Source organism: Orbicella faveolata, unplaced genomic scaffold (genome assembly GCF_042242905.1).
Source record: "Orbicella faveolata isolate gen_17 unplaced genomic scaffold, um_ofav_v1 contig_46, whole genome shotgun sequence".
Taxonomy (NCBI): domain Eukaryota; kingdom Metazoa; phylum Cnidaria; class Anthozoa; order Scleractinia; family Merulinidae; genus Orbicella; species Orbicella faveolata.
Genome location: NW_028301576.1, coordinates 2,033,587 through 2,060,224, shown reverse-complemented (window position 1 = coordinate 2,060,224; position 26,638 = coordinate 2,033,587). Strand labels below are relative to the sequence as shown.

General features: G+C 38.7%; 1 protein-coding gene and 1 pseudogene across 1 annotated transcript; one reads left to right on the top strand and one right to left on the bottom strand.

The window, feature by feature from the left end:
• Positions 1–11,162: 11,162 nt before the first annotated feature.
• On the bottom strand, positions 11,163–12,092 carry LOC149097912 (pinopsin-like; annotated as a pseudogene).
• A 12,027-nt stretch (positions 12,093–24,119) lies between these two features.
• LOC149097911 (uncharacterized) lies at positions 24,120–25,706 on the top strand. The gene has a single exon (XM_089277433.1). It carries the CDS (start codon positions 24,201–24,203, stop codon positions 25,344–25,346), a length of 1,146 nt encoding a protein of 381 aa, XP_089133559.1. The 5' UTR covers positions 24,120–24,200; the 3' UTR covers positions 25,347–25,706.
• The last annotated feature ends 932 nt before the right edge of the window (positions 25,707–26,638 follow it).

The window sequence follows — 26,638 nt, the reverse complement described above, 5'->3', positions numbered from 1 at the left end:
GTTGGCTATTCAGAATGTCAGCGAAGTGCGTGCGTAACCTCGGGCGGACAATCGGCCGTGTATCTGCAAAGCGCCAAATATTGCAACAGTTTTTCACTCCGTAAAGGCTGCGAGGCTTGGTGTGATTCTGCCTCTTCTGATTCGGACTCTTGTGATTCCGTCTCTCGGAGACCCTCGTTTCGCTTTCCTTTAAGTTTCAAACGGCTGGCACTGAAAGCGGGAACCGCTTCGTCTTGTTCTTTGTCGAGACCGTCCAGTTCTAGCAATTTATCTTGCTCAAAGTATGAGCCTTTATCACTAGTGGCGAGCGCTTAGGTCCATTCCTTATGAAATACTTTTGAGGTTTTCCGTTTCGGTGCCTTAGTTGCACTTGAAAAAGGACACGATCTTTTGCGTTTCATACAATCGTTTTTTCTTTATGAATTTGTCTAGGAGAAACCTTTTTTCGCAGAACTTTTTGCAATTAAAAGAACTCAATGAGATGTACTTGGGAATATCAATAGCTAAACTCTGACAAAATTGTCGATTTTGGGGTACACTGATACCTTAAACCGTAGATTTCTAATTTCTTGAGAGGAAGATCGTGATTAATAATGTCGAAGGCCTTGCTTACGTCCAGCATTAGAAGGCCATTTATATCGCCCCTGTCCATATTAGTAAGTAGCGTGTCAGTTATGTCAATAAGAGCAGTGACGCAGGAATGATTCTTCATGTACGCAGATTGGGTTTCTATAAGGAGTCTAAATTTTTGGAGCCACGAGACAAAGGTAACATGGACGTGTCGTTCAAAAATCTCTGAAATAAAAGGCAAGACCGAGATCGGTCGGTACTTTAGTTTCGCTGATTTATCACCTGATTTGAAGATCGGAGTTACGCGAGCAATCTTCTAGATGTCCGGAAACGTGTCAGTTTCAAAACTCAGATTGATAATGCTGGTCAGAGTATCGGTGACTTTGTCGAGACCCGTGGATTTAGTCGTAGACATCGAAATTTCCTTGCGCTTTGCGTTTTAAAGGTGGACATCCCTTACAAATGACTTTTTTTTTTTCAAACGAGAGCAAAACTGAAAATATCCAAGAAATGGGACCGTGGAGATATGTAAATTTCAGTGCGCGAAATCAGGCGAGACTACCTGCGTTTACGTGTGCCCAGAATTTATCATGTGCGCCTTTATTTCCGAATGTGAGACCACACAATCGATGAACGAGGAACGAGAAAAGGGCAACGAGTATTACTCTTCCCATTAGACTGCGACACCCACGAATTTTTTGCCGCCTTCAGAGTAATGTACGGGTTCGCAAATAATCCCAGGACCGCAAATGATCCCGGACCGCAAATGATCCCCAAATTGGACCGCAAATGATCCCGGACAGGAAATGATCCCCATTTTGGACCGCAAATGATCCCGATCAAAAAATAAGGAATGGCATGGATGGTGGGATGGCGTGGATAGGGAATTGGCGTACGTGAATACCGATGTTTTTATTTAAGCCATCTTATAATTATAATGGCTTACAACTTGATTTTTTTTTTTATACTTTCGACTAAACTTTGTTGTTAACTACGATGTTATGAATATCACCACTCAATCATCAAAACACGACTTGGCTTACATTTCTTTGCAATTCTCAGTAAAATTATGATCAGCGCAACATACGCTACATATCCTCCTTTGTTACACATTGATATTTCGGTGTTATAGTTAAATCACATTTTATCAGCCATTAACGCCACTCGTCTAAAGTTTTAAACTAAAATCTAACCATGAAGCAACTATTACAGAAGACGCTGTCACCTGAGTAGACCCACAAGCCTACAACACCTCATCACTCTGTAAAACACCTAGTGTGTAGCACTGGAAATTTGAACAAATTTATTTGGCTTTAATTCCTCGGAAATGACTACTTGAGTATTCTAAGAAGGCAAAATTCCAAACTATAGTTATGAAGCTTAGCTTCATGACCACGCAAGGCCAAGGCTTGCACTTCGTTTTGACAATTAGCTGTTTGATAGATGTTTGATACTATCGCCACCGGGATTTCGAGAATGTTTACAAGTATGTGTTTTTCTAAGACTTCTAATTCAATAGATCGTCTTCACGTGACGTGTTTTTATGCTCATCAGGCATAACAGGCGGTATATGTATATTTGTTTACAATTAGCGTGCTTCGTTTGGAAACCAGAGCATTTTGAATTTCAGAGTTATGGAGCTGGCGTGACACAAGGTTACGATCGAGTTTTTTGAAAAATATATACTTATCTCATGATTTTGAACCTTTTTAGAAGTTAGAGCATTAGGAAAAGTGCTTATGTAAATGCTTGTTTGTTTAGTATTGATAGTCAGTCGCCTAGAAAGCCAAAGTAAGTTCCAGATGTTTACACTATATTCCGGCCGCCATACTGGTGTACCACGGATGTACACCAACATGGCGTTTTCTCACTGGACTCTGTAAATTTCTGGGAAACATTTACGACGTACATCTGACGTTTGGGGAAACGCACAGGCCTAAAACTTGGAGAAGTGTCTTATTTAGTCATCTTCTATAGCGTACATCACAACTTCTTAGCTTTTTCCATTGGTTGGTTTTCGATTTATTATTTCTGTTATTGCGTGACAGTGAAAACGATCTGTACCCTTCGAAGAACAAAACAGCAACTGTGGAAAGTTTTTTTGCGAAATGATAAAATATGTTTTTTAGTTCATTATTTTTGTACGTGTTCTCACCTTCCTCTGGTATAAATCCATACCATTCCTTATTTTTTGATCGGGATCATTTCCGGTCCGGGATCATTTGCGGTTCAATTTGGGGATCATTTGCTGTCCGGGATCATTTACGGTCCTGGGATCATTTGCAGACCCGTACAGTCGGTGACGTTTTTGATGCCGCGAGTTTGTTTCAAACCAATCACGTGGTACATCGATATGCACTACGTGAGGACATATTTTCTGTGTGGCGTCATGACTTTTTCGTATTACGTGATGTTCATTCACAACGTGTTTATCTTCAAGAGGAAAGCTTATCGTTAATGCATCTAAAAACCGCTCCGAATTTGTCCTAATCATATTTTAGCTTCAGCTGATAAACAGCGGCCATGTTGACAGTTCTATGGCATACAGAACGTGCGGTAAGCATAAACACGTTGTGAATGAACATCACGTAATACGAAAAACATTTCAACCTTGTTCCTAGTTTCCCAGGGTATGAGATTGCTCAACGTTTAATTTTCTTTGAGATGCTTTTATTCGGTTATTCGGTTTTTCGGTTTCGTTTTTTTTATGTTGGCTTTCTCCACCATTACCATTGTAAAACAACCCCATTACAAGAGGATATCATTACACTTACATCCGGTGTTACATCCCATTACATTTTGTTACATCTGGTCAGCAGTCGTGCTTCTCGGACTTCCGGCCTACGCTTTTAGTTTATTCACCATTGTTGGCTTATCGACTATCGCAATATCTGAATCGATTTTAGCTAAAGACGTTACTTCGGATTGTTCAAAGGCATGCATTTGTTTTGTACATTGATCTCGACACATTTACATTACTTCCTGGTTGGATAATATTGATGAATTTAGATGCTCGACGGCAGAAATCGCAAGTATTACTGTTGTGTATTAGGATCCAGATCCGCTCTCGGTGTAATGTGTTAGAACCCAGATCCTCTCGGTTGTAGTGTCGTGCACGAGCTGTCATGGCGGAATAAAGTTATCGTTGTTGTTTGGCTCAATCCGGTTGAATCCTTTCTTAGCACCGACTAGTTCGGGACACAACACTAGCGACAAGGATGGGATGACGATGAAAGAAACCATATCAAAACGTTCGACTGCCACGGCGACCAAAACACACTTGGTTTACGATGGAAACGCTGGTTTACTGCGTTCGAACTGTTTCCAGACGGCAAAGGCCTGATCTTGAATGAAGACAATACAAACAACAGGCAGAGAAGACGCGCATTGTTGCTCCATCTGGCCGTAACTGACGTTCAAGACATCTTTTACACACTTCCGAACACAGGAGATGCGAAAGATTATAGGAAAGCTGTGGATGCATTGAAGGCATACTTCGTTCCAAAGGTCGACACAACGTACGCTAGGCACTGCTTCAGACAACTAGCACAAGCACCTGGTGAAACAATTCGACAGTTTGCAACCAGACTAAGGCGGGCAGCAAAAGATTGTGACTACGGAGCAGACACGGACAATCAAATCCGCGATGAAATCCTTTGCAAGTGCACAAGTACGTACATAAAGAGAAAACTTCTGGAAGAAGGCCAAGGTCTCACCTTAGAGAAAGCACTCGAAATAGCTGAAAACTGTGAAAAAGTGGACACACAACTTGCTGCAATGGCTACAGAAGGACCAGAAGTGAAAAAAAAAAAGAAGAGGACTCATCAAGTGTAAACCGCATAGAGGAAAAAAAGAGGGGTCCTGGGAAGAATTCACAACTCAACTGCTACCGATGTGGTAGAGCCGGGCATCTTAGTAAAGACCCTAACTGCCCAGCAAGAGGTCAGTTTTGTCGCAAATGTGGGTTGGAAGAACACTTCCAAGAGTATTGCAAGACGAAACACAAACGTCATGGAGGAAAAAGGAACACCAAGCGCCACGGGAACCCCAAGGGAGGCTCTGCAAATATGGTAGATACTCGAGATGATGAAGGTGACCCAGAATATGCCTTTGCAGTAGGCAATAAAAAGCAAGAGAAAATTGAAGTCACCATTGGAGGATGTAAGCTAAGTGTGGTAATAAATTCTGGAGCAAGCACCAACATCATTGACAAACAAACATGGGAGTGGCTGAAGAGAAACAAAGTTAAGTGTAAATCAGCTCGTTCAGACAAGAAGCTCTATGTGTATGCATCTCAGACCCCCTTGGATGTAATAGGAACATTCTCCTGTGAAGTCTCTGCAGGAAGCAACACCGTTAGTACCGAGTTCTGCGTGATCAGTGGCAAGGGAGACCAAATATGGAGGGAAACTGCAACAAGCCTTGGTGTGTTGAAGATTGGGATAGACATTGCGGCAGTAAACACAAGCTCGTAAACCATTGGTGAAGTCCTACAAGAGAAATACCCGAAAGTCTTCAGTGGCGTCGGAAAACTGAAAGACCGAGCGGTACAACTTCACATAGACCCAAATGTGAAGCCGGTAGTGCAGCCGATACGGAGGACTCCTTTCAGTCTGAGATCAGAGGTAGAAGAGAAGATCCAAAAACTAATTAACTTGGACATAATAGAGCCAGCGACTGGGCCCACCCCGTGGTTTAACCCCGTAGTCGTCGTTCCTAAGTCAGCAGGAGACATTCGTCTCTGTATCGACATGCGCAGGGCGAACGAGGCAATGCTGAGAGAGCGACACCCTATTCCAACAGTTGACGAAAGCTTGCAGAGTTTGAATGGTAGCAAAATATTTAGCAAGCTTGATTTGAGGTGGGGCTACCACCAATTGGAACTGACACCCAACTCGAGAGAAATCACAACGTTTGTGACACATTGTGGACTGTTCAGATACAAGAGACTGTTGTTCGGAGTTAATTCAGCCTCTGAACAATATCAACATGAGATCCAAACAGCACTCGCCGGGATAGATGGGCAGGAGAACATCTCGGACGACATAATAGTACATGGCAAAGACTAAGCCAAACACGACGGACGCCTGGAGTCAGTGATCAAGAGGCTCGGAGAGCGTTGATTGACCCTCAATGCAGCGAAGTGCCAGTTCAGCATGGATAAGTGAACATTCGTCGGGATGGTTCTGTCGGCGAATGGAATCAGCTGTGCTGCAGACAAGGTCGAGGCCGTCACCAAAACGAGAGAACCTCAAAATGCGTCGGAGACACGCAGCTTCTTGGGGCTGGTAAACTATTGTGGTCGATTCATACCAGACCTAGCAACTATCTCAGACCCCTGAGACGTCTGACAAAGGCGGGACTGCCATTCGTGTTTGGAAAAGAGCAGAAAGAAGCATTCGAGGAATTGAAGAAGCGTCTGTCAAGCGCAGAGACTTTGGGGTATTTCAAAGATGCCCTAACGCAAATAGTCGCTGATGCGAGCCCTGTTGGACTGGGGGCTGTTTTGACACAAGTGCACAAGGATGGACCAAGAATCATTAGCTATGCAAGCCGAAGTCTGACAAGTACCGAAACAAGATATTCACAAACAGAGAAAGAGACGCTCGTACTCATATGGGCTTGCGAAAAGTTCCACCCTTACATCTATGGCATCCCATTCGAGCTCATAACAGACCACAAGCCACTCGAAGTGATTTATGGCCCGAGGTCTAAACCGTGCGCACGCATTGAGAGATGGGTACTCAGGATGCAGCCATACAAGTTCAAGGTCAAGTAACAACCAGGCCGAAAGAACATTGCTGAGTCACTCTCGAGACCAGTGAGCAGCATGGAAAGTGGGGGCAAACGCTCATCACAGGCTGAAGAATATGTACGATTCGTAGTAGTATCAGCAACGTCCAGTGCAATGACGACTCGTGAAGTAGAGGAGGCATCTACAGATGATGAAGAACTCTCAGCGGTCAGGCAGTGTATCAATGGAAAGCCATGGGACCAGCTAGTTTACAAGCTATGCACCATTGGAAAGCTGATAGTCAGAGGAACAAGAATTGCATCCCAAAGAGGCTTAGGCCTAGAGTGTTATCTATTGCCCACGAAGGTCACTTGGGCATCGATGGAACTAAACAAAAGCTTCGTAGCAAAGTGTGGTGGCCTGGCATGGAGAAAAACGCAGAGAAACATTGGAAAACCTGCTATGGGTGTCAGTTGGTGAGTCGTCTCACTTCCCCACAACCTATTAGGACCACACCCTTACCCACTGGACCAAGGAGAGATTTGGTTGTTGATTTACTTGGACCACTCCCCACTGGTGAATCCATTCTAGTTGTCGTGGATTATTACAGCAGGTACTATGAGGTAGACATCCTGAAATCCTCCGTTGCCTCTAAGGTCATCTCAAGCCTAGAAGAGATGTTTGCACGACATGGCCTACCAGAGAGCCTGACGTCCGACAATGGACCGCAGTTCGTATCAGCAGAGTTCGTAGAGTATGTGGCACAGCAAGGCATCAGACACCACAAGGTCACGGCTAAATGGCCTCAGGCGAACGGCGAAGTAGAGCGCCAAAACAACTCACCTCTGAAACGACTCCAGATTGCGCATGCTGAGAAGAAGAACTGGAAAGAGAACTTAACATCTATCTTGCAGCTTACAGAGCCTTACCTCACCCAACAACTGGCGTGAGTCCAGCCGAGCTACTATTTGGCCGAACGATACGCACCAAACTCCCAGAGCTGAGTGATGTACATGTAGAGCAAGGAGTGCGTGACAGGGACAGCGAACAGAAGAGTAAGAGCAAGTCTTATGCTGACTCAAGAAGGGGTGCAAGACACTCTGAAGTATTACCCGCAGACCAGGTACTAGTGCAACAGGAGAAGAAAGACAAACTATCAACTCGGTTCAACGCAAACCCATACACAGTTGTAAGCAAGCATGGGAACAGTTTGATTGTGCAATCCCAAGAAGGGGCCCAATACTCCCGCAACACTGCGCATGTTAAGAAGTTGCTGCAAAACAATGAGACTCCAAGCAAGCAGGAGGAAATAGTGACCGAAGCAAGTCAGAAGCAAGAGGAACCAACCCAACAGCAGAACGGGCTGCAGGAACCAAATGTGGCTGAGACCAAAGTTCCACCTGAAGGACATGCTGCTGCCAAACCCGAAGTTCCACTCAGGAGGTCGCAGAGGCAAAGCTTGACACCAAGTTATCTCAAGGATTATTACACCTGACTCTGAAAGACACTGACAGTAGTGACTGATAATGTCAGGGACACTGTTGAACACTAAGTCTTACTGAATGAGACCGTTTATTTGCTTTAATGTTTTCCTGACACTATGTTTACAATCGTGCTATTTGTTCTTTTTATCTAAAAGGGAAGGGATGTTGTGTATTAGGATCCAGATCCCCTCCCGGTGTAATGTATCTGAACCCAGATCGTCTCGGTTGTAGTGTCGTGCACGAGCTGTCATGGCGGAATAAAGTTATCGTTGTTGTTTGGTTCAATCCGGTTGAATCCTTTCTTAGCACCGACTAGTTCGGGACACAACAATTACGACCATGTTCTGACCTTGTCAACTATTCTTTGTCAAGTGCATGCGCGCTACTTGTATCATCATCTCCGGTCTGAAAGACGGTAAACTAGATATTCGATGGGAGTTACCGTTAGATTAGAGTCTGCGCTAGTTTTGGTCAAGAAAACGGAGCGAGCGAAGGAGAGACACAGGAGAGAACCACGCGACGAAAGCATCCTGTAGAAATTCCTAAAACCTTCAAGGTAGGTTTTGTATCAATTTATATTTCATCAAATTGGTCGGCTAAAACCTTATTAACTAAATGTAGGTGATAGACAAGATGATAAAAGATACTTTTGAAGCTGATTCTCTCTCTCTAAAGCCTGTTTGAGCCGAATGCTAGCGCCCTCAAAATTACCAATTTTGCAATTTTTTGCAATTTGCCCCAGGTGTCGTCAGCACCCATGGACAGAATATATTTTTACCCAAATTGATTTTATGATATTTAGAAACGTCCATATCTGTGTAATCTCTACTGCTAATTTGGTTTATGTAGAAAGAGTACTTTCAGAGAAATTACGAATATGGTTGTGCTTGTTTATCCTGCTTGTCTAAATGCCTGACAGGGAACATAGTAAGACGCGCATTTTTTCCTTGTTTATAAAACCCAAAATATTTTAACGGCAAATGTTGTAAACTGGGAGAATGGCCTTACTATCTTTATGAATTTCATTTGAACTGGTTCACATACACCCGAGAACCAGACTCGTTTACTTTTACTTTTTGAGAGTGGAACTTTTGCTCAAAACATGGTTCTGGGGCCGACGTCATCCAGTGCGGTTACCATGGCAACGATACATCTGCCGATCCAAATATGGTTCTTTTTGTTTATCCCCCAAGGTAACCTACCTCCACACAAAAATTGAAGGGGGGCTAAAATTTTTCATTTCCAACTCTGCTTCACTTTCCTGGAGAATTGCTCTTAATTTTAAACCTTTGTAAATGGCGCAATAAAACAAAAATTTTCCAAGTGAGAAAAGTGGATGAAATCCAGCACTTGGGCTTTTAATGTTCATCATCGACTTTAGGAAGTTCGGAGAGCAGTCAAGAACCTAGAGGTGCTCTCGAATGGGCCTCGATCAATTTCTTACACTTCTACCATGCTCTCAAAACTTCCAGCGTGCATGATAACTTGATGATATCCGCTAAAGCATCAATCGATTCACCAAATAGAAGATGATGTTCCAAGGTCTCCCAGAAAAATTAAAAAAACTGCTGATGGACGCACGAGAGGAACGCGAGTGCCTTCAACAGTTTTTCTAGCCCCCAAAGTGTATTTCTGATTTTCTTGCAAAACATGGGAAGACCATCTCTGTTTGGTTTAATTAGAATATTGCATGAAAAAGCAAAAACTATATATTTACATCTGAGAAGGGGCGATGACTGTGCTCGCAAAACCAAATCTGGAACATTCCTGCTCCATAATTTCCGGCCGTGCATTTGTTAAAAAAAAAAAAAAAAAAAAAAAAAAAATATATGCACACTCAGCTCCAATAGCGGCTATCCAGCAGCGATACTCTTATGTCAAGTATCTCAGTCACTTTGTGTTCAACTTCTCGTTTGCTTGACATGATGATATTTATTTGGTTTTAAAATGATTAAAGGACACTAAAGGGAGTTATCCTTCGATGCATTTTATCCTTACTTTTCACCCTCGTCCAAAAATTGTCAAATGTCTGTAGGGTTAAGATGCACGTCTGAAATGTGACTTTAACTTACAGTAAAAGAACTCTAAAAATATTGTATGCTAATGTTGTTAGAACCAAGCCAAGAAAATTCAATTTCTAACATCACTGATACTTTATTTATCTTTATTATTTTCAGCCAAAAACATAATCAAAGAAGTAATACAGCACTGAACTCGAGTATGCTCTTCAATATCTATTAAGTTTTCACAATAATGTACATTAAATATTAAATATAACATCATTCAACCTAGGGCGCTCTTCCCTCCGAAGGTGGTAAGGACTGACAAAGGCCCTTTTCTACTCCAGGGCGCCTTACCCTCTGAAAACAGGAAGAAAAAAAAAGGCCTGGAGGTCTTCCATTTCATTGGTCCCTTGTTTTGATAATGTACACCGAATAAAGTAATTCATGCAGATTAGACTTCGATGGCGGAGAAAATGTCGGCAAAGCCGGTCAACCTCGAAAAAATTTTCTTCGCGAATTCAAGTTTTTCGGCTGCGTGGTATTTGTTTTGCTTCATTTTGTTTGTTTGTTTGTATTTTACCTTTTTCCATCGTTTTTCCCGCCCTCCCGAAACTTTAAAGGGAAAGGCGCCCTCGGAACGGGTTGGTAGTGTTCTATTTCCGAACGCGAAACTCCGGCCCTACCAATAGCAGATTTGCACGTTGTCGTCATTTCACTACAAACACCAGAATTCATTTCTTTTTTTCTTCATTATTTACAGTTCGAAGTCCCAGTGGGGTTTAACTAACAATTGTCCTAATAATTAAGCATAAGAAACAGAAAAAAAAAAAAAAAAAAAAAAAAAAAAAATGAAGGATTGTAATAGTTGTAATCAAAGTCAATAAAGTCTTAAGATTCTAATATTTTTAAGCTTAATATTGACAATTGTACACGATTTATCGCCTGGTGAATCATGAATGTACCAGCTAATTGAACCAAATTGTTCTCTGCCGAGTCATGTAGAAACTTTCTGCACTACTATTAACTAACTGACATGTTGAGTGCTAGAAAATCGCAATACCATAGTAGCACTCAAGATGGTATTACATGACTATAAATTAAATTGTGAATTAACTTAACATTAATTTTTGCACCTCCTCTTACTTTCAAGATAAAGACAAACACCCGTTATATGCTTTTGTTCTTACAGTACGGTACCTTCCTCATTTGCCTTTAAACTATGTTCATCTGCTGTAGGTCAGATTTTCTCCCGAAGATATTAATTCTTTCGTTTGCTCGTCGTGCTCATTCGGCTAAAATGTGGATTAATGTTATGTTTACAAACAACAAAGCCGGGCAGAGAAACTGGAATAGCTTTTTATAGTATCTGCGTTACATGTCACGAAGACGAAAAACTGCAACTTTGTTGCTGAGGTCGTTTGCGGAAGAGAGCAAGCAAAGCTGACCTGTATTCTGGCATGCGCACAGCATATAATATAGGATTTACAAGAGAGTTTGCAAACAATAAAACCAACAATGCAGAATCTAAATGAAAACGCACTGAAGGGGACAGTGACAGCCGTATTTTAGATTTACTGATAGAAAGGGCAAACCATGATACAGTATATGGCAAGTACAACAGAAGAGATACAACAGTCACAATCAACAATGTCACGGTCAGTTTTCTTTCTCTACTGGCTGCACCATAGTGTTGAGGCTGCGCTCCACAGCGGACTTTGATAGCAATGGACGTGTAAGAAGCACAAATGATCAAAAGACAAGTAGAAGAAAATATAGCAGGTATGTAAGAACCGTCATAATGTGTTTTTTCAAACTGTGGAAGAAGTTCAGAAGCTATTGCCACCATCCCGGATGTAACCCAAACAGCGGCAATTAGTAATCGATATACCCATTTTTTTTAGCAAACGATGTCTGAATGGACGGACCGTCGCGTACATCCGTTCTAAAGCAATGATGGCGATGTTTGTTAATGAACCAAAGAGAAACAAAACTATGATAACAAATATGAAATAAAATGTCCCATCTCCAATTGAAAGTCCCATCCACAAATTACACATTATTCCAGGCAGATAGAAGAGATCATACACAGAAATTCCTCCAACCAACATATCTATAACTGCCAAATTTATCACCAGGTACATGCTACGCTTGCGGAGATTACGGTTTCTTATGAAAACAATTATCGTACAGAGGTTGAATGTTACTATAGCAACAGACTCAGCTAAGCCTACAGTCATCCAGGGTATGCACACAGATAAAGACAACATCTCAAAGCTCTGTCCTTTTCGTATTGTTGTCAAAAGTAATTACTCGTCTACCTGTGGAAAGATCAAAGTGAATTATTATTATTGTCAGGTTCTTTTACTGCCTGTAGTAAAGCATGCGATTAACTGCAGGGATGCAAAGCTTACATCAATATGCAGATTTAATTTTCGAAAGTACGCCCTGACATTTATCGGCTTTCGATGAGTTGAAAACCAGTTTTTAATATGTTGCTTTCAATAATTAGGTCTGTTGTAGTTTTTAATACGTCTGTAAATATGTTTTCAATAATTTGATGTAAGCCCTAAATACCGAAAGTTTATGCTTAAATTTCAGAGTCTTAAAGGAAGGAAATTTGGTTCTTAAAAATCTTCAGTTGCGTGAAAGAAGACAAGAGCCCTTTTGGAAATTGCGCTATCGTTCTGTCCAAATGTTCGCTTTCAAACCTGTGCCTAAATGAGCATGTCTGTTTTCGATAATTCTCCACCTCGCCGAATTTCTTTTTTTGTTTTTTCAACTGACATCTACACTAAGCCTGCCTAGGCTTCTTGATGCTTTGCGTCCTTAAAATATTGTTACCCTTCCTTCTGCAACTCTCACACCTGTTAAGACAACGTTTCTCAATAATGAAGCATACTTTTAATATTTGACCACCAGACCTCACTAATTTATTTTCTCTTTCAAAATATTACATTCAAAGTTAGACTGAACTGCACGAACGGACGTTCAAAACACACCTCAATTGTAAACAACATGCTCTCTCTTTAATTGTGTTCTTACAAATTTGCGTTGTAATTAAAGATAAAGACGAGTTAGGATGTTTTAACGAGAATACATTTTCTCCAAAGTATATTCCTCTAAAAACAGATGACATGAGAAAGATAGAACATACGAAGTTGCTGCTGAAGATCTTGCTAGTATAAGTTTGATTTCCATTTACTATAGATTACTTTTGTAGAAGAGTCTTCAGAAAAAATTGTCACCAGACCTAGATCGGTACACTGTACAATGTAGTTTACACAAATCTTTATTTGCCATTGTAAACCAAATAAAGCGGTTATTACACAGCTTAGAAAAGAAAAGCACGCTATTCTGTCTTTTCTATTCTCCGTAACGTCATTTAATTTCTCGCCTTCGGGGCCATCAAAGTGCTATTTTTTCGTTTAGTTTTTTTTATTAAATAGCCTCTTAAATCGAAGCAGAATCTGAATTAAAAATAACGATGCCGTTGTTTATCTTTTTCAAGCTGAAATACGCTTGAGTTGTCACCCGCGATAAATTTATAACATTGAGAATATAATGCTAGCTGTATAACTTGACCTGAGAATTTAAACAAATTGCACCTCAAAACGTCTAGATACATTTAATCGCCCATAAAGAACAAAGTAACGCTTATCTTGGTACTAGAATGTTCAAATGAACTAATTACTAACAAGAGATTACCTTGATAATCTCTTGTTACACTAAATAGTCTCGAAGAGAGAACATGATAACCTTGGGAAAGATCAACGGCAAAGCAACAATGTTTTTTAGGCTAAGCATATCATGAAAAAGTGACTAGATCCTAGTTGGCTTGATAGCTCAGTTGGTAGAGCACTGCACCGGTATCGCAGAGGTCTTGGGTTCGCATCCCATTTAGCGCTTGTGTTGTGTGTATAACTGCGATGATCAATCATGCCTTCATATCTTTCTCCGCAGTTCAAATATATGATCTTCCATATATTCATTTGCATCAAAAGAACAGTTGAATCAACTCTCAAACTTACCTTACTAGAGGCGCTGCCCTTGAATTTCTCGTTGTAGAATAAATACACACTGTAAAGAAAATAATATAATAAGATAATTGATATAAAAGAGGAAGCAAATACGCAATTAGTGATCTGCATGTTTTCATTGCAAATTTGATTAACCTTCGATGCGCATCAAAAGACCTAAGTTGGCGTAGACTCGATAAAATAATGTGCATAACGTATCCACTAGATATTTAGAACATTTCTAAATATTTCAAACACTGAGTTGTTTTTAACAGCGTCTTTCGTTATTTAAACGGTCTTGCTGTGATCCCAGACAAACTTGGAAAAGTATAGAACATGTTATAACTGTTAAGACCTCAGCATCTTTCAATAATTGAACAATGATGAACAAGAAAATGTGTCGCATCGCGAAACTTGTTCAAAATGTGCACCAACACAACGTCTATTTTCACTTCCCCGCACACAAAGAACTAAGTAACACTTTCCATGGTAATGAAATGTTTGAATTGACATTACATTTATTTTCAAGCTTTCTCAGAGTGATTGTTATAGCATTGTAAAAACAAAGATCATAAAGCTCAGCAGTAAACATTTAAAGTTCTTTCCAAACTTGTACGAAAACAGTTACCAGAACAAATATTGGGAAGATAAGTGAAAAAAAAAAAGTTGAAACGTCTTCAACTTACCAAGTTGTAAACAAGATGCTCTCTCTGGTGAATCTTTTTGTTAAAAGATCTGTTAGTTTTTTTTTTTTTTCTGTAAAGAGATAGACAGCTTTAACAGTTTAAGCACAAATATATCCTAAAAAAGTAATGCACCTCTATAAGAGATAAACTGATATAGATGGAAGTAAATACGCAGTTATTGATGAGCAAGTTTTTTTGTCTAAAGTTTAATTTTCCATTCAATACAAATTGCTTTTGTCGGGATATCTCGCAATCCATTTATGAACAGCACAAGACAGGTAACGAACCTAAATAAAGCGATTTTTTTTTCTCGAAGGAAAACGTTCCTTTCTTCGCTATTCTTGCATGTAAGCGCTTAAATATTTTACAACAATTTTAGTGCAAGGCGGTGGAAAAACGTGCCCTATGGCGTTCAAATGTAACACATCACCATAACGTCTATATATGCAATTAGCTGTGCACAAAAAAATATATTAACTCTCCATGCTATAAAACTGTTTTAACTGACAGTGGACATTATCATCTATTTTGGCATAGACTTCAACCCACCTTGATAGAAAACTGTAGATCCTGATAAGTAGACTCAGTGTAAATGAAAGGCAGTCACACTTCAAAGAGAGATATAATATTTGCCTAATGGAAAAATGACAAATGTAGGTGAAAACAAAATGTTAAATTTATATGATGCTAAATAACTATTGACTTAAATAATGCTGTCGTATTTCCACCTTGGACTGTCTAGAAAACTTGCATTGCACCAAAACGTCACGAGAAAACAATATAATGGCGTCTAGATAAGTTTAATACAATTCTTACTTTGCTTGCTGATCTGAAAACAAAAGAATTTCTATTTTTTTCTGCAGGGTATTATTTGATGTCAACTAGAAACTCCATAAAAAGGTTAGAAGAAAAAACATTGAAACAGCAAATGTAACATTTACGGCGTGAAGACGTTTCCCGCACAGAACGTTTTTCTGTTGGTGTTAAAACAGTACTTAAACTTAACGTTCTCTAAATATCTACTGAGAAACCTCTTGGCAAGGCATTTGCTATTTCTCTTCAAGAATGATATCATTTGTTTCGGCGATGACCGTCTAATGTTCGCATTCATTTGTGTCAAAGAAGGCAACAGCCCTTTCTTAGAAACTGCCCTAAGATTAGGTCTAAATATTCGCTGTTAAGGTAGCACATGTCTCTTCTCTATAATTCTCAACCTCACCGAATTCCCTTTTTTACTGACATCTGAAAATATCACGCCTGAAGTTATGACTTATTAATTAAGCTACACCCACCAACATTCGTCGCTGCTTGATCTTCTTAATGCTTTTCGCCTTCAAAAAACTATGAACCGTTCGTTTCGGAACTCTCAAATCAATTGTGAAAATAATATTAGCCACGAATGAGGCACGATTTTACTCTTTGAGTACTCCTCACTAAGTTAAATTCTTCTTTATTATTAACATTATTTTCTTTATTTATCACTGAACTGTACGAACATTTGCTGATTGAGATCCGTGAAGGTTTGGCCAAATGTAGACCGGTTTACTTTGTTCGTGTAAAACGGATTTCGGTGCGTAACTATCTTGCCGATGGATGATTTTATTAAATAAAAAAACGCAAGTTATTCAAAATTTCTTTTCCTTTAAGACTTCATTTCAGCTGCCTTAGAAATTTAAAGTTATTCAGGGATATCAAAGCCTCTAATTTTACTTAGGCGAATTACTAACTCTCTGTTCAGTATCGACTATTATATTGTGGTGGCCTTGAATAATAGTTGTTTTGACTGTTATCCGGTAACTGTCTACCTTTCGGTAAACCTTGAGTCCACTGCCTCGAAGACTGTCATTTGGACCCAAAATAAAACTAATGGCTAGTTAAAACTAAATTTGCTTTAAAACATAGAAGTGACTGTATTCACCAACAACTGTTTATGATATTCACTTGGCTTACTTTGCACTTAAATATAGTGATTTTGAAGAGCTCTCATCATATTATTAGGCATTTTTATTTTTTCTTGATGTTTTTTATTCACTGAACAGGATGTACCTACAATAACAATTATCAGTAAAAATTCAGTGTGTCTCAGTTTAACCTACCTTGTCAATAGGAAACTTCAGTTCTTGGTGAGTGGGTCTGACAAGCAGCTCAGCAATGGTAAACAGTCACCCTGCAAAGAGATCATTTGGTCGAGCATAGAAATTGACAATTTTGCCTCCACTTATGTGATATTGAATAGTGGGAAGTTAAATAATTGTTGACTAAAAATTGATGCATTTTAATTTTAAGCAGGTGAGGACAATGCAACTCTGCTCTAAAATACTGCTACCCGATGGCACAACCTCAGTATTTTTCTTGTTCTAACCTGAGAATATTGAAATGTAGAAACCTTCCGTTCTTTTAAATAATTCGAATGAATAATTTTGTTTTAGACATTGCGCTATGTACAAAAAACGAAACGTTCAAAACTCTTGCAACAGTTGAAAGATTAAAGGTTAAAGAGAATTCATTTTGTCTTAGGTCTTTGAGCTAAACGCTGGGCTTAATGTTTCATTTTGAATTGATGCGTATTCGCGACTGTACTTTATGGTTCAACATTAGACCTCGACGACGAATCTCGCATAATCCGTATTAAGAAAAAAAAATACAGGCAGGTCTTTTTACGTAACTAACTGTGGATCATTGAATGTAGCTTACTTTATTTCCAATAATACTCGACTCGTTAAATTTTCTCATTTCGCCAGCCTCAGACTATATGACGCTTGATTTTAACATCGAACTTTACCCAGGTTTTTTCTCTGCTTAATCTTTCTGAATGTTTGTCTTCGTTTAAAAGGCCCTTTCAACTGAAAGTTACAGACCTCGATAATTGTCTAAATGCTGCAACCCGGAATTTATACAATAGTGTAAGCCCACCTTTGTCGTCTTGTTTTTTTTGGCCTATAATTGTTCTCATCATTTGCGGGGTAGCTATAACTTTCTTGTTTTCGGCGGTAAGGGAAAATGTTGCGAAAGATGCCTTTATAATATTTAGGGCTATAGCCTAGGCGAATTTGATGCAGACCTGTATTTGAAACTTTAAAGTTTTGAATTTCTTATTACTGGAACGCCTGCAATACCAGGCTCAATTTTGTAGCAGCTTGAAAGAGTTCTATTAATCGAGAGGTTCAGCTGTTTCTCTATTTTTGTAAAGAACTGCATAAAATATTTGCCCTCACCAACAGATCACAGGAGACTTGCCATTCGAATTCTGTTGTGTTTTCAGATATTGGACAGTTAAGCGAAACGTAAACTCAAAGTTTTCTCCAAAACAGTAAAATAACTGTAACGCAGAGGTACGCGTTCCACTAAGTGTGATGTTTTTAATATGGGCCGCTTTTAATTCATCAGGCTCTTTCTTCACTGGTGTAATTGTTCAGTATCAATGAATTCCTCCCAGACCTCTCAGAAGTCAACGCTTCAACTTAGCCTTATCACAAATCGCTTTTTTTCTTTAATTATGTAACCTTGATAACGGCGCAAGATGCACCGAAACGTCGGTTTCTATCACTTATATTTCTTGTTTTATATATTGCCACTGTCTGCTTTAGTAGTATTGAAAGAAAAAAGAAATATTGGAAACGAATTAACTCAAAAGTGAGTGCAAAACTTTCTCTCGGTTTCTACTTTGAATTTAATACGATGTTTTTAACAGCAACCATGCTAAGTGACGGGGCCAAATGGTTTGACTATCACAATGTGATAAAAAGAATCAGCCGAAAAGTTTATAATGTCATGAAGCCTACCTTGTAAAGAAGAAAGTTCGTAGTGATTGGTCTCAGTGCCAATGAAGAACAGTTACTGCAAACTATAAGATAAAACTCATATTGCGTAATTAAGTAGCAGAATTAAATGTAAACAATATGTCAAAATGCTCTGGCATTAAATAGTAATTAGTTGAATATTTTTCCGTTTCGCTTTTCAGCTGTCTGTGACAAAAAGACAAAACATCACGCTTCAAACTGAATTTTCCGCATAAGAACTTTGCACTAAACATGCGAGAGGCGATATCTATGGAAAAAGTATCAGGAAATATGTCATGAAATATGTCTAAAGACTCTCTAAACTGCGTTGCTAATAAAAAAAAAATACAAACAACATTGTCGGGAAGTTGACTCCAAAACGGGAAAACAGTAAAATTGCATTAATTCTGAACTAAATATCTTCGTGTAAACAATATGTCGATATGCTATGCCGTTCAATAACAATTGACGGAACTGTCTGAACTCAAGAAACAAACATCAAACTACTGACGTAACTCAAACATGCTGGCAGAGCACGAAATATAACAACAAAATAATAAAGTTCAGTCCTGTAACATTGGTGTATGTTTTATCAGACCTATTCTACTTAATTTTTTTTCATGATTTTGTGATTATATATATATATTGTATTTAACGTTCTAAAAATTCGTTTTTTTGTTCAGTATCAATGAATTCCTTCCAGACCTCTCAGTAGTCAACGCAGACAGACAACGCATCCAACTTCAAGTTGGAAGACGCCAATTTTGTTTCGACTTCCTTTCAGCTGTTTCTCAAGAAGTTAATACTTTGAAATTCTCATTTCGACTTATGAGCGAAGAACGATGTTAGATTTGTATAAATATTCTTGCTGCATCAAAAATTTGCACAAAAAATTCAGAGTTCTTGTACATTTATATTTTCACGATTTTCCAAGCAATAATGCTGGGTCATAATCTATGACTCGATATACACACAGCTTAAAGCCTGAACCAATTCTTTTATAGCAACGCAACTTGGGAGCTAAATCATGTTTTATTTGTGAAGAGAATAAGATTATTAGTAAGTGAATAACGCTAAGCTCAAACTTTCCTCCAGTTGATATTTAGTTCAGTATTTTGAGCAAAAGTCGGTTTCTACATACCTCATACGTGGTTTGTCAATCAAACAATTCTTTAATGCTTAGCGTGTGTATATAGTGTTATGGATACACCCAGGAAGTTTGAAGAGCACGAAAGAAGCGTAAGAGTTGCATTTACCTGCGCATGGAGCAACTTTAACTTGTTGAGTGTTCTCCAAACCTCCCAAGTACATCCATAAGTCGATATACACACGGTTAAAAGCATGCAACAAGTCTTTTATAACACGTCGACAACAGCTTGGGCGCTAAAACATGTTTTTTGTGATTGACTACAGTACAAAGTTCTCTAAATGCGTGGTGGAGGAAATTAGATTATCCAGTTGGCTGGAGAAAAAGTCGCTACAATCATTTCAACGACAGTGGAACGAAAAAATTTCATCTGGTTTCTAAATTTGTCAATGAAAAACCCGCTTCTTCGAATTAACAAAAATGTAGGAAAACAAGCTCAAAATACTCAAGGAGTTTGTCTTAGCTTGGTAAAAGTCAAAGGACCGAAGTAGTGTTTGGATTGTTCAAAATGATGTTCACATTGCCGAAACTTCAACAAAAGGAACTCGCAACTTAAATGAAACTAAGATTGAGACTAGGAGAAGAGATTTGCTGAAGCCGCTGTAGGGCAGGTGGGTGGAGAAACTTGCTTTAGCCGTTGAGTAGAGAAGACTGGCGAGAGGAGCAAAATTTGCGCGCAACAGGCGTATATAGGGTCTTATAACCCATCAAATATTTTCGCTCGCTCGCGATTGGTCTAAACGCGTCACGTGACCGAATATTCCCCAGTTAAAATTGGGGAATATCCCAGGATATTTCCCAATTTTCAAAATCGCGCGTTTTGAGAAAAATATCTGAAGGATAATGAACACAATAAACTCCATTTAGCGCGAAAATATGCTCGCATATTTGTCCTTGGACGTTATCTGTTCCTCGAAGCTTACGGTTTTCCTCGAGCGTAAAACTGTTTGCTTCTCGGAACAGATATTGTCCGCGGACAAATATCCGTGAATATTTTCGCGCCAAATGGAGACTATTGTTTATTTGTCCTCGGTGAGCGATCGTCTCCTCCGAGAATTTGCGAATTTTCCCCCCATCCCAGACTTCTTAAATTTCGGCTCCAGACCTCGTACTAATAGACTGCGTATTAAAAATCCACAATGGCCGCTACAAAACACAAAACACGCAACGATAAAGGTAGTTTAATCTTTTATTCATATTCTAAACGGATGTGAGGGTTCCCTGTGGGGAACCTAAATAACCAGCTGGGTGTTTTCCGCTTTGATAAATCAGGTCATGAAATGAATTTTACGCGAATGAGAAAAGTAAACTACTTTATTGTAGGAAATTAACGATGCACTTTATTAAGGCGATTTAAAAAATGGTGTTAATTTAATGTGTCTTAATCTGCGTTGATGTTCATTTTTAAAATCACACTACATTTGACATCATTGTTGTTTTACAGCACCTTTAGTTCAATAACAAAACCTCATCTGCTCATAGCTTCGCTATCAATACCTTGGATCACTATCTGACAGATTCTCTTTAAGCATTGAGTTCAAAATGTCTTTCGACTGGTCCTCAAACTGATTCGTTTCTCCGAGGAGATAGCTAACTTCTTCAGTCTTTCTTCTTAGGATTTCCATGGCCCGTTCGTCCTCCCACTGCACGGTCACCTCTATGCCAGCAATGCAGGATCGAAAGGAGTCTTCCCTCTCTAGATCCATTTACGGAGCAACGACATGATAACAACTAGCTAACAATGACTGGAAACGCTGGAAATGTTGAGACGTTTGTATTGCAGGAAGTTCTCGTAGAACAGTTAGGCGCACATTCTTCTCGAAATTTAGCGTTAATTTGATGTATGTGAACCTAACTGTCACGTTCCACAACCGATGGAACTGGATTATTGCAATAAACGGACACAACACACGAATCAAATCTAGAAGTCCGCCATGTTGTTGTAATAGTCAACTTCCCAACTTACATCACGCGCTTAAGGGCCCATTAACCGATTTGTGCTTGCGCTCGCGCGCGTTGCTAAGCAGGTAAAATTTCACTTCCGGTCATTTACGTCAGCCTGAGCACGGAAAATAAAAACAACTCAAAAACTTGCAAATTCGCATCCATTTTAGACTTTTTTCTTTGTGTTTCGCAAAATGCAAAGTATAAAAAGTACAAGCAAAGACAAAATAAGAGAAAAACAGAAAAACAAGAGCAATAGAAAGAGAAAAACTAACTCTGTGTGGCTTTGTTTGATCTTACCGAAGTGCGGTATTAGTGTAAATTGCGCACGCGCTGATAGGGTAACTTCCAATATAAATCGGGCGCACTTCCGGTTTCTTTAAATGCTAAAGGAAACGCGGTTTTTCCTTAAATGCAGCCTTTTTCGACGAATTTCGATTAAAGCCAACGTTGGCAACATAGCTATGCATTGCTTTTTCGAAATCATGCTTTTTTCAGAAAATTACGAATTTTTCAATATTTTGAAATGCTCTCAAAATCTGACCTTTTAGAAATGAAACAAAATCGATGCATAGCGTAATGAGGATTGAAATTAAAAACTAAATCAATGAAAAAAATCCCGAGAAAGTAATTTGCCTGGGAGCCTTGCATTTTTTCTGTATTAGTCACATGATCATGGGCGTGGCCTGATGACGTCATCACTAGTCTTACTGATCATGAAAGAGTTGAAACACATGAAATAACTCTGAACTAACTAGAAATGATGAGGTTATATGAGACTAAATTTTCCCTAGCAACGGCTCGAAAAGATCAGTTAATGGCCCTTAAGTATATTATGTATGATACAGCGAAATGTACTTTACAAACACTACATCCCTTTCTTTTCCAGTATAACCACTATGATCTTATTTTGACAGGATACAAAACAGACCACTCAATGATCGATATCAGTATAGCTGTTCATTCGAATCCAAGAGGACCAGGCTTTTGGAAACTTAATACTTCTTTCTTGAACGAAATTGAATACGTTAACCAAATAAAATCAACAATCCAAGCTGTTAAAGAAGAATATCAAAATGATGACACTGTGAACCACGCATTATTGTGGGAGATGATAAAAATGAAAATCCGAGAACAATCATTAAAATATGCAGCTGCCAAAAAAGCTAAAAATTTTAAAACGGGAAGAAGAGCTAGAAAAAGCAATTAATAACTTGCAAATATATATGGAAACAACAAGCGACGAGGAAAATGCAAAACAAGTTGGGGCTCAGTAATTAGAAAGAAAAAAGGCAGAATTGGAGAATATAATTGAGTACCGCACCAAAGGTGCAATCTTAAGATCGAAATGTAGATGGTATAATGAGGGAGAAAGAAATACAAAATACTTTTTAAACATGGAAAAAAGGCACTACAAACAGGAAGTAATAAGTCAGCTAAAAATTAATGATGATGAAACAGTAAACACTGACAAAGAAATTCTAAATCAGTGTGAATCCTTTTACAGAAATCTATATAGCTCTCATATGAATATCAACGACACTTATGTTAATGACATGTTTTTCGACGAGAATAATACTAAGGTGCTGAACCCAGACGAGCAAATGTCATGCGAAGGCCTGCTGACCAAAGAGGAATGTTTACAAGCCTTAAAAAATACAGAAACAAATAAAACACCAGGCTCAGACGGAATACCTGCCGAATTTTATAAAGTTTTCTGGAACGATTTGTCAGACTTACTTGTTAATTCGATTAATTTTGCATATCAAACAGGTCAATTTTCGGTAACCCAGAGACGCGGAATCATTAAATTAATCTCCAAAAAAGATGCAGAACCATACTTTATTAAGAACTGGAGACCAATAACTCTTTTGAACTGCGACTACAAAATCGCGACCAAAGCTATTGCAAACAGACTAAAAAAAGTTCTACCGAACCTTGTAGATAATGATCAAACTGGATTTCTTAAAGATAGGTTTATCGGGGAGAATATTAGACTCATTGACAGTATAATTCATTACGCAACGGCTAACAAAGCCCCTGGTCTTTTACTTTTTCTTGACTTCGAAAAAGCATTTGGTACAGTAGAGTGGCCTTTCATTCAAAAAACATTTAAATATTACAACTTTGGACAATCACTAATCAACTGGATTAAACTATGCTACCATAACACAGAAAGCTGCATTCTCAATAACGGATGGGCCAGCGACTTTTTTAAGCTCGAAAGAGGAGTAAGGCAGGGTTGCCCCCTTTCTCCGTATCTTTTTATTCTCTGTGTTGAGGTTCTAGCGGATGCAATTAGGAAAAACCAAAATGTCAAAGGCATCTTTGTGAATGGAAATGAAATAAAAATTAGTCAGTATGCAGATGACACCACTTTAATACTCGATGGCTCCAAGGAATCTCTTACATCTTCTCTGCATATATTGGATAATTTTGAACGGATATCTGGCCTTAAATTAAATAACAAAAAGACGGAAGCCCTTTGGATCGGTGCTAATGCTGAAAAAGAAGACAAATTATGCCCAGAAAGAGACCTAAAATGGGTTAAAGGAAAGACCAAAGCTCTTAGAGTATGGTTCTCGACTAATCCTGACCTAACAGTAGAGCTGAACTACAACGAAAAATTGATAAAAATAAAAAATAGCCTAAGCTGTTGGGAGTGTCGTCGACTTACCCTTTTTGGCAAAATTACTGTTCTAAAAAGTTTAATTGCGTCCCAACTTGTATACATTTTGTCTCCCCTCACGACTAATCGCCGTGTCTTAAGGGAAATCAATAGGCTCTTCTATGATTTCTTATGGAACGGCAAAGGCGACAAAATTAAGAGGGAAGTAATGATTAATGACTATGAAAAAGGCGGCTTAAAAATGATTGATATTGAATCCTTCAATAAAGGATTGAAAACTACCTGGGTCAAAAAATATACTGATGTAAACAATCACGGAAAATGGAAACTTTTTTTTGACTTAGAACTCCGGAACTACGGTGGCAGAGCCTTGTTCAGCGGCAACCTTAGCAAAAAAGACCTGTCAAAGTATGTCAATTTATCCTATCCATTTATTGTGGAAATCTTAAATATCTCGACTGAAATCACTTACGAGAATAATACAGACCATTTTCGCTCTCAGAGCCTTTGGCACAACTCCCTTATAAGAATCGATAACAGACCAATCTTCTACAAAAAATGGCAGCAAAAAGGGATTAACAGGGTTTCGCATTTGATGAAAGATTCAGACACCTTCCTATCCTTTTCTGAATTCAAAGATCGGTATGGTATCACTGAAACAAATTATCTTGCTTTTTATGGGCTGTTATCCGCTTTAAAAAAAATCAAAGTACCTTTACACAATAATACAAATATACAATACGAAAGCTTTTATACGAAATTTATGAAAGCAAGTAAACCAAGCAGACAGGCCTATAAAAAAATAATTGGTCTTAAACAAAGGTGTCCAACCAAGAGTCAAGAAAAATGGGCTACGGATTGTGCCTTTGAAGCCCATGAACCAATAGACTGGAGTGCGGCGTACCAGCTATCTTTTCAGTGTACAAAATCTATAAAACTAATTGTATTTCAATTCAAATTGCTGCATAGACGACTGGCGACTAATGATTTTCTTAAAAAAGTAGGAATAAAAGATAACGATCTCTGCAGTTTCTGCAAAACTGAGAAGGAAAGCCTAATTCAACTTTTCTGGTCCGGTAGAGTTGTCTCTACCTTCTGGCAAAACTTTAAGGAGCTTCTTGTAAGCCAAAATCTTGCGTTGAGAACATACAACCTTTCTTTAAATATAGTCTTAGGCCTAAGGCCAGACAAATCAAAGAATAAACAGAAACTTAATTTTAATTTTCTTGTGGCGAGATATTATATATGGTCGTGTAGGACACGCAACTTGCCCCCTGAAATGAAACATTTCTCTGTCTTTCTGGCATGTTACAACAGCCTCAAAACTGGAGCAGCGTCAAATGATAATCTTTAGAAATCTAAGTGGGTGATAATAATAATTAAACGTATTTACCAACAAGCAACTGTATAAAAAAAAAAAAAAAAAATGAAGAAAACCCTAAGGCTAACACTGTGCACGGATATTATTGTACTGTAGGTCAACCTTAACAAGTGTTGCACTTGTCAGTATTGTAAGTAACGTGTATTGTATGTAAGTAGTAAGTAGTCATTTTAATTAATTAATTAATTAATTGATTAATACAATGTAACGTATTGTAGTGTAAGTAATGTAAGTAATTGTATTGTTAGTAATTATCCAGTAAGTGATGTAGGTAATTGTCCCATAAGTAATGTAAGTAGTTGAACTGTAAGTTGTTTTTTTCCCCTGTGTTTTGCAATTAAAAAAAAAAAAAAAAAAATGATCTTAGGGAAATGTCAACACAATGGAAAGTCAACTAAAAAATTAGCACAACATGTTTGGTGTGAAAGATCCTATCCCTCGTGGGCTCCGTGCAGGTGTGGTATACAAGTTTTTGTGTGCGGGCTGTAATGCCTGCTAAGTCGGCGAAACCACCCAACATTTTTCCACGCGCGTACGTGAGCACATGTTCAGTGATAGGGTCTCTCACATTTTCAGACACTTACAAAATTCTCAGCAATGCCGCACTTCATGCTCCAATGACTGTTTCAGATCACGCTTCCACCACCTTCCAGCTTAAGATAAAAGAAGCTATTCATATTCAATGGGAAAAACCTACACTAAATCATCAACTTTATCATGTTAATAATATACATGAAAAAATTACTCGATTCCGATTGGCTGAGAGCAGTGCAGTTCAAGTGTAACACCAGTGCAAATTACACATCGTAAGTCTGGATTAGGATTAGCTGAAAGAAAATAGGAAATTTTCTAAGCCAATGGTATCACGGGAAATGATACGAAAATTTTGTCCGGAAACTTTGAAAAACGTTTTCGCGAATGAGAAAAAATGGCTCCAAGAAAGATCTTCCGGCACTTCCTCCACGCAATTTTTTCAATTTTAACAAGTAATCATACCGTTTTTCTCGCCGAAGTGGTTCGTGCAATTTCAGGGTTTTGAAAACTCACTCATGCAAATTAATTCCAAATTGAACTCACAACCATATGATTACCTATACTAATAATATACATGGAAAAATTACTCGATTCCGATTGCCTGAGAGCAGTGCAGATCAAGTGTAACACCAGTGCAAAAAGTGTAACACTAGTGCAAAAAGTGTAACACCAGTGCAAATTCCACATCGTAATTCTGGGTTATGATTGACTGAAAGACAATAGAAAATTTT

Excerpts from the sequence above, each read along its gene's own strand:
- LOC149097911 (XM_089277433.1), top strand. The coding sequence starts at position 24,201 with ATGATTAATGACTATGAAAAAGGCGGCTTAAAAATGATTGATATTGAA.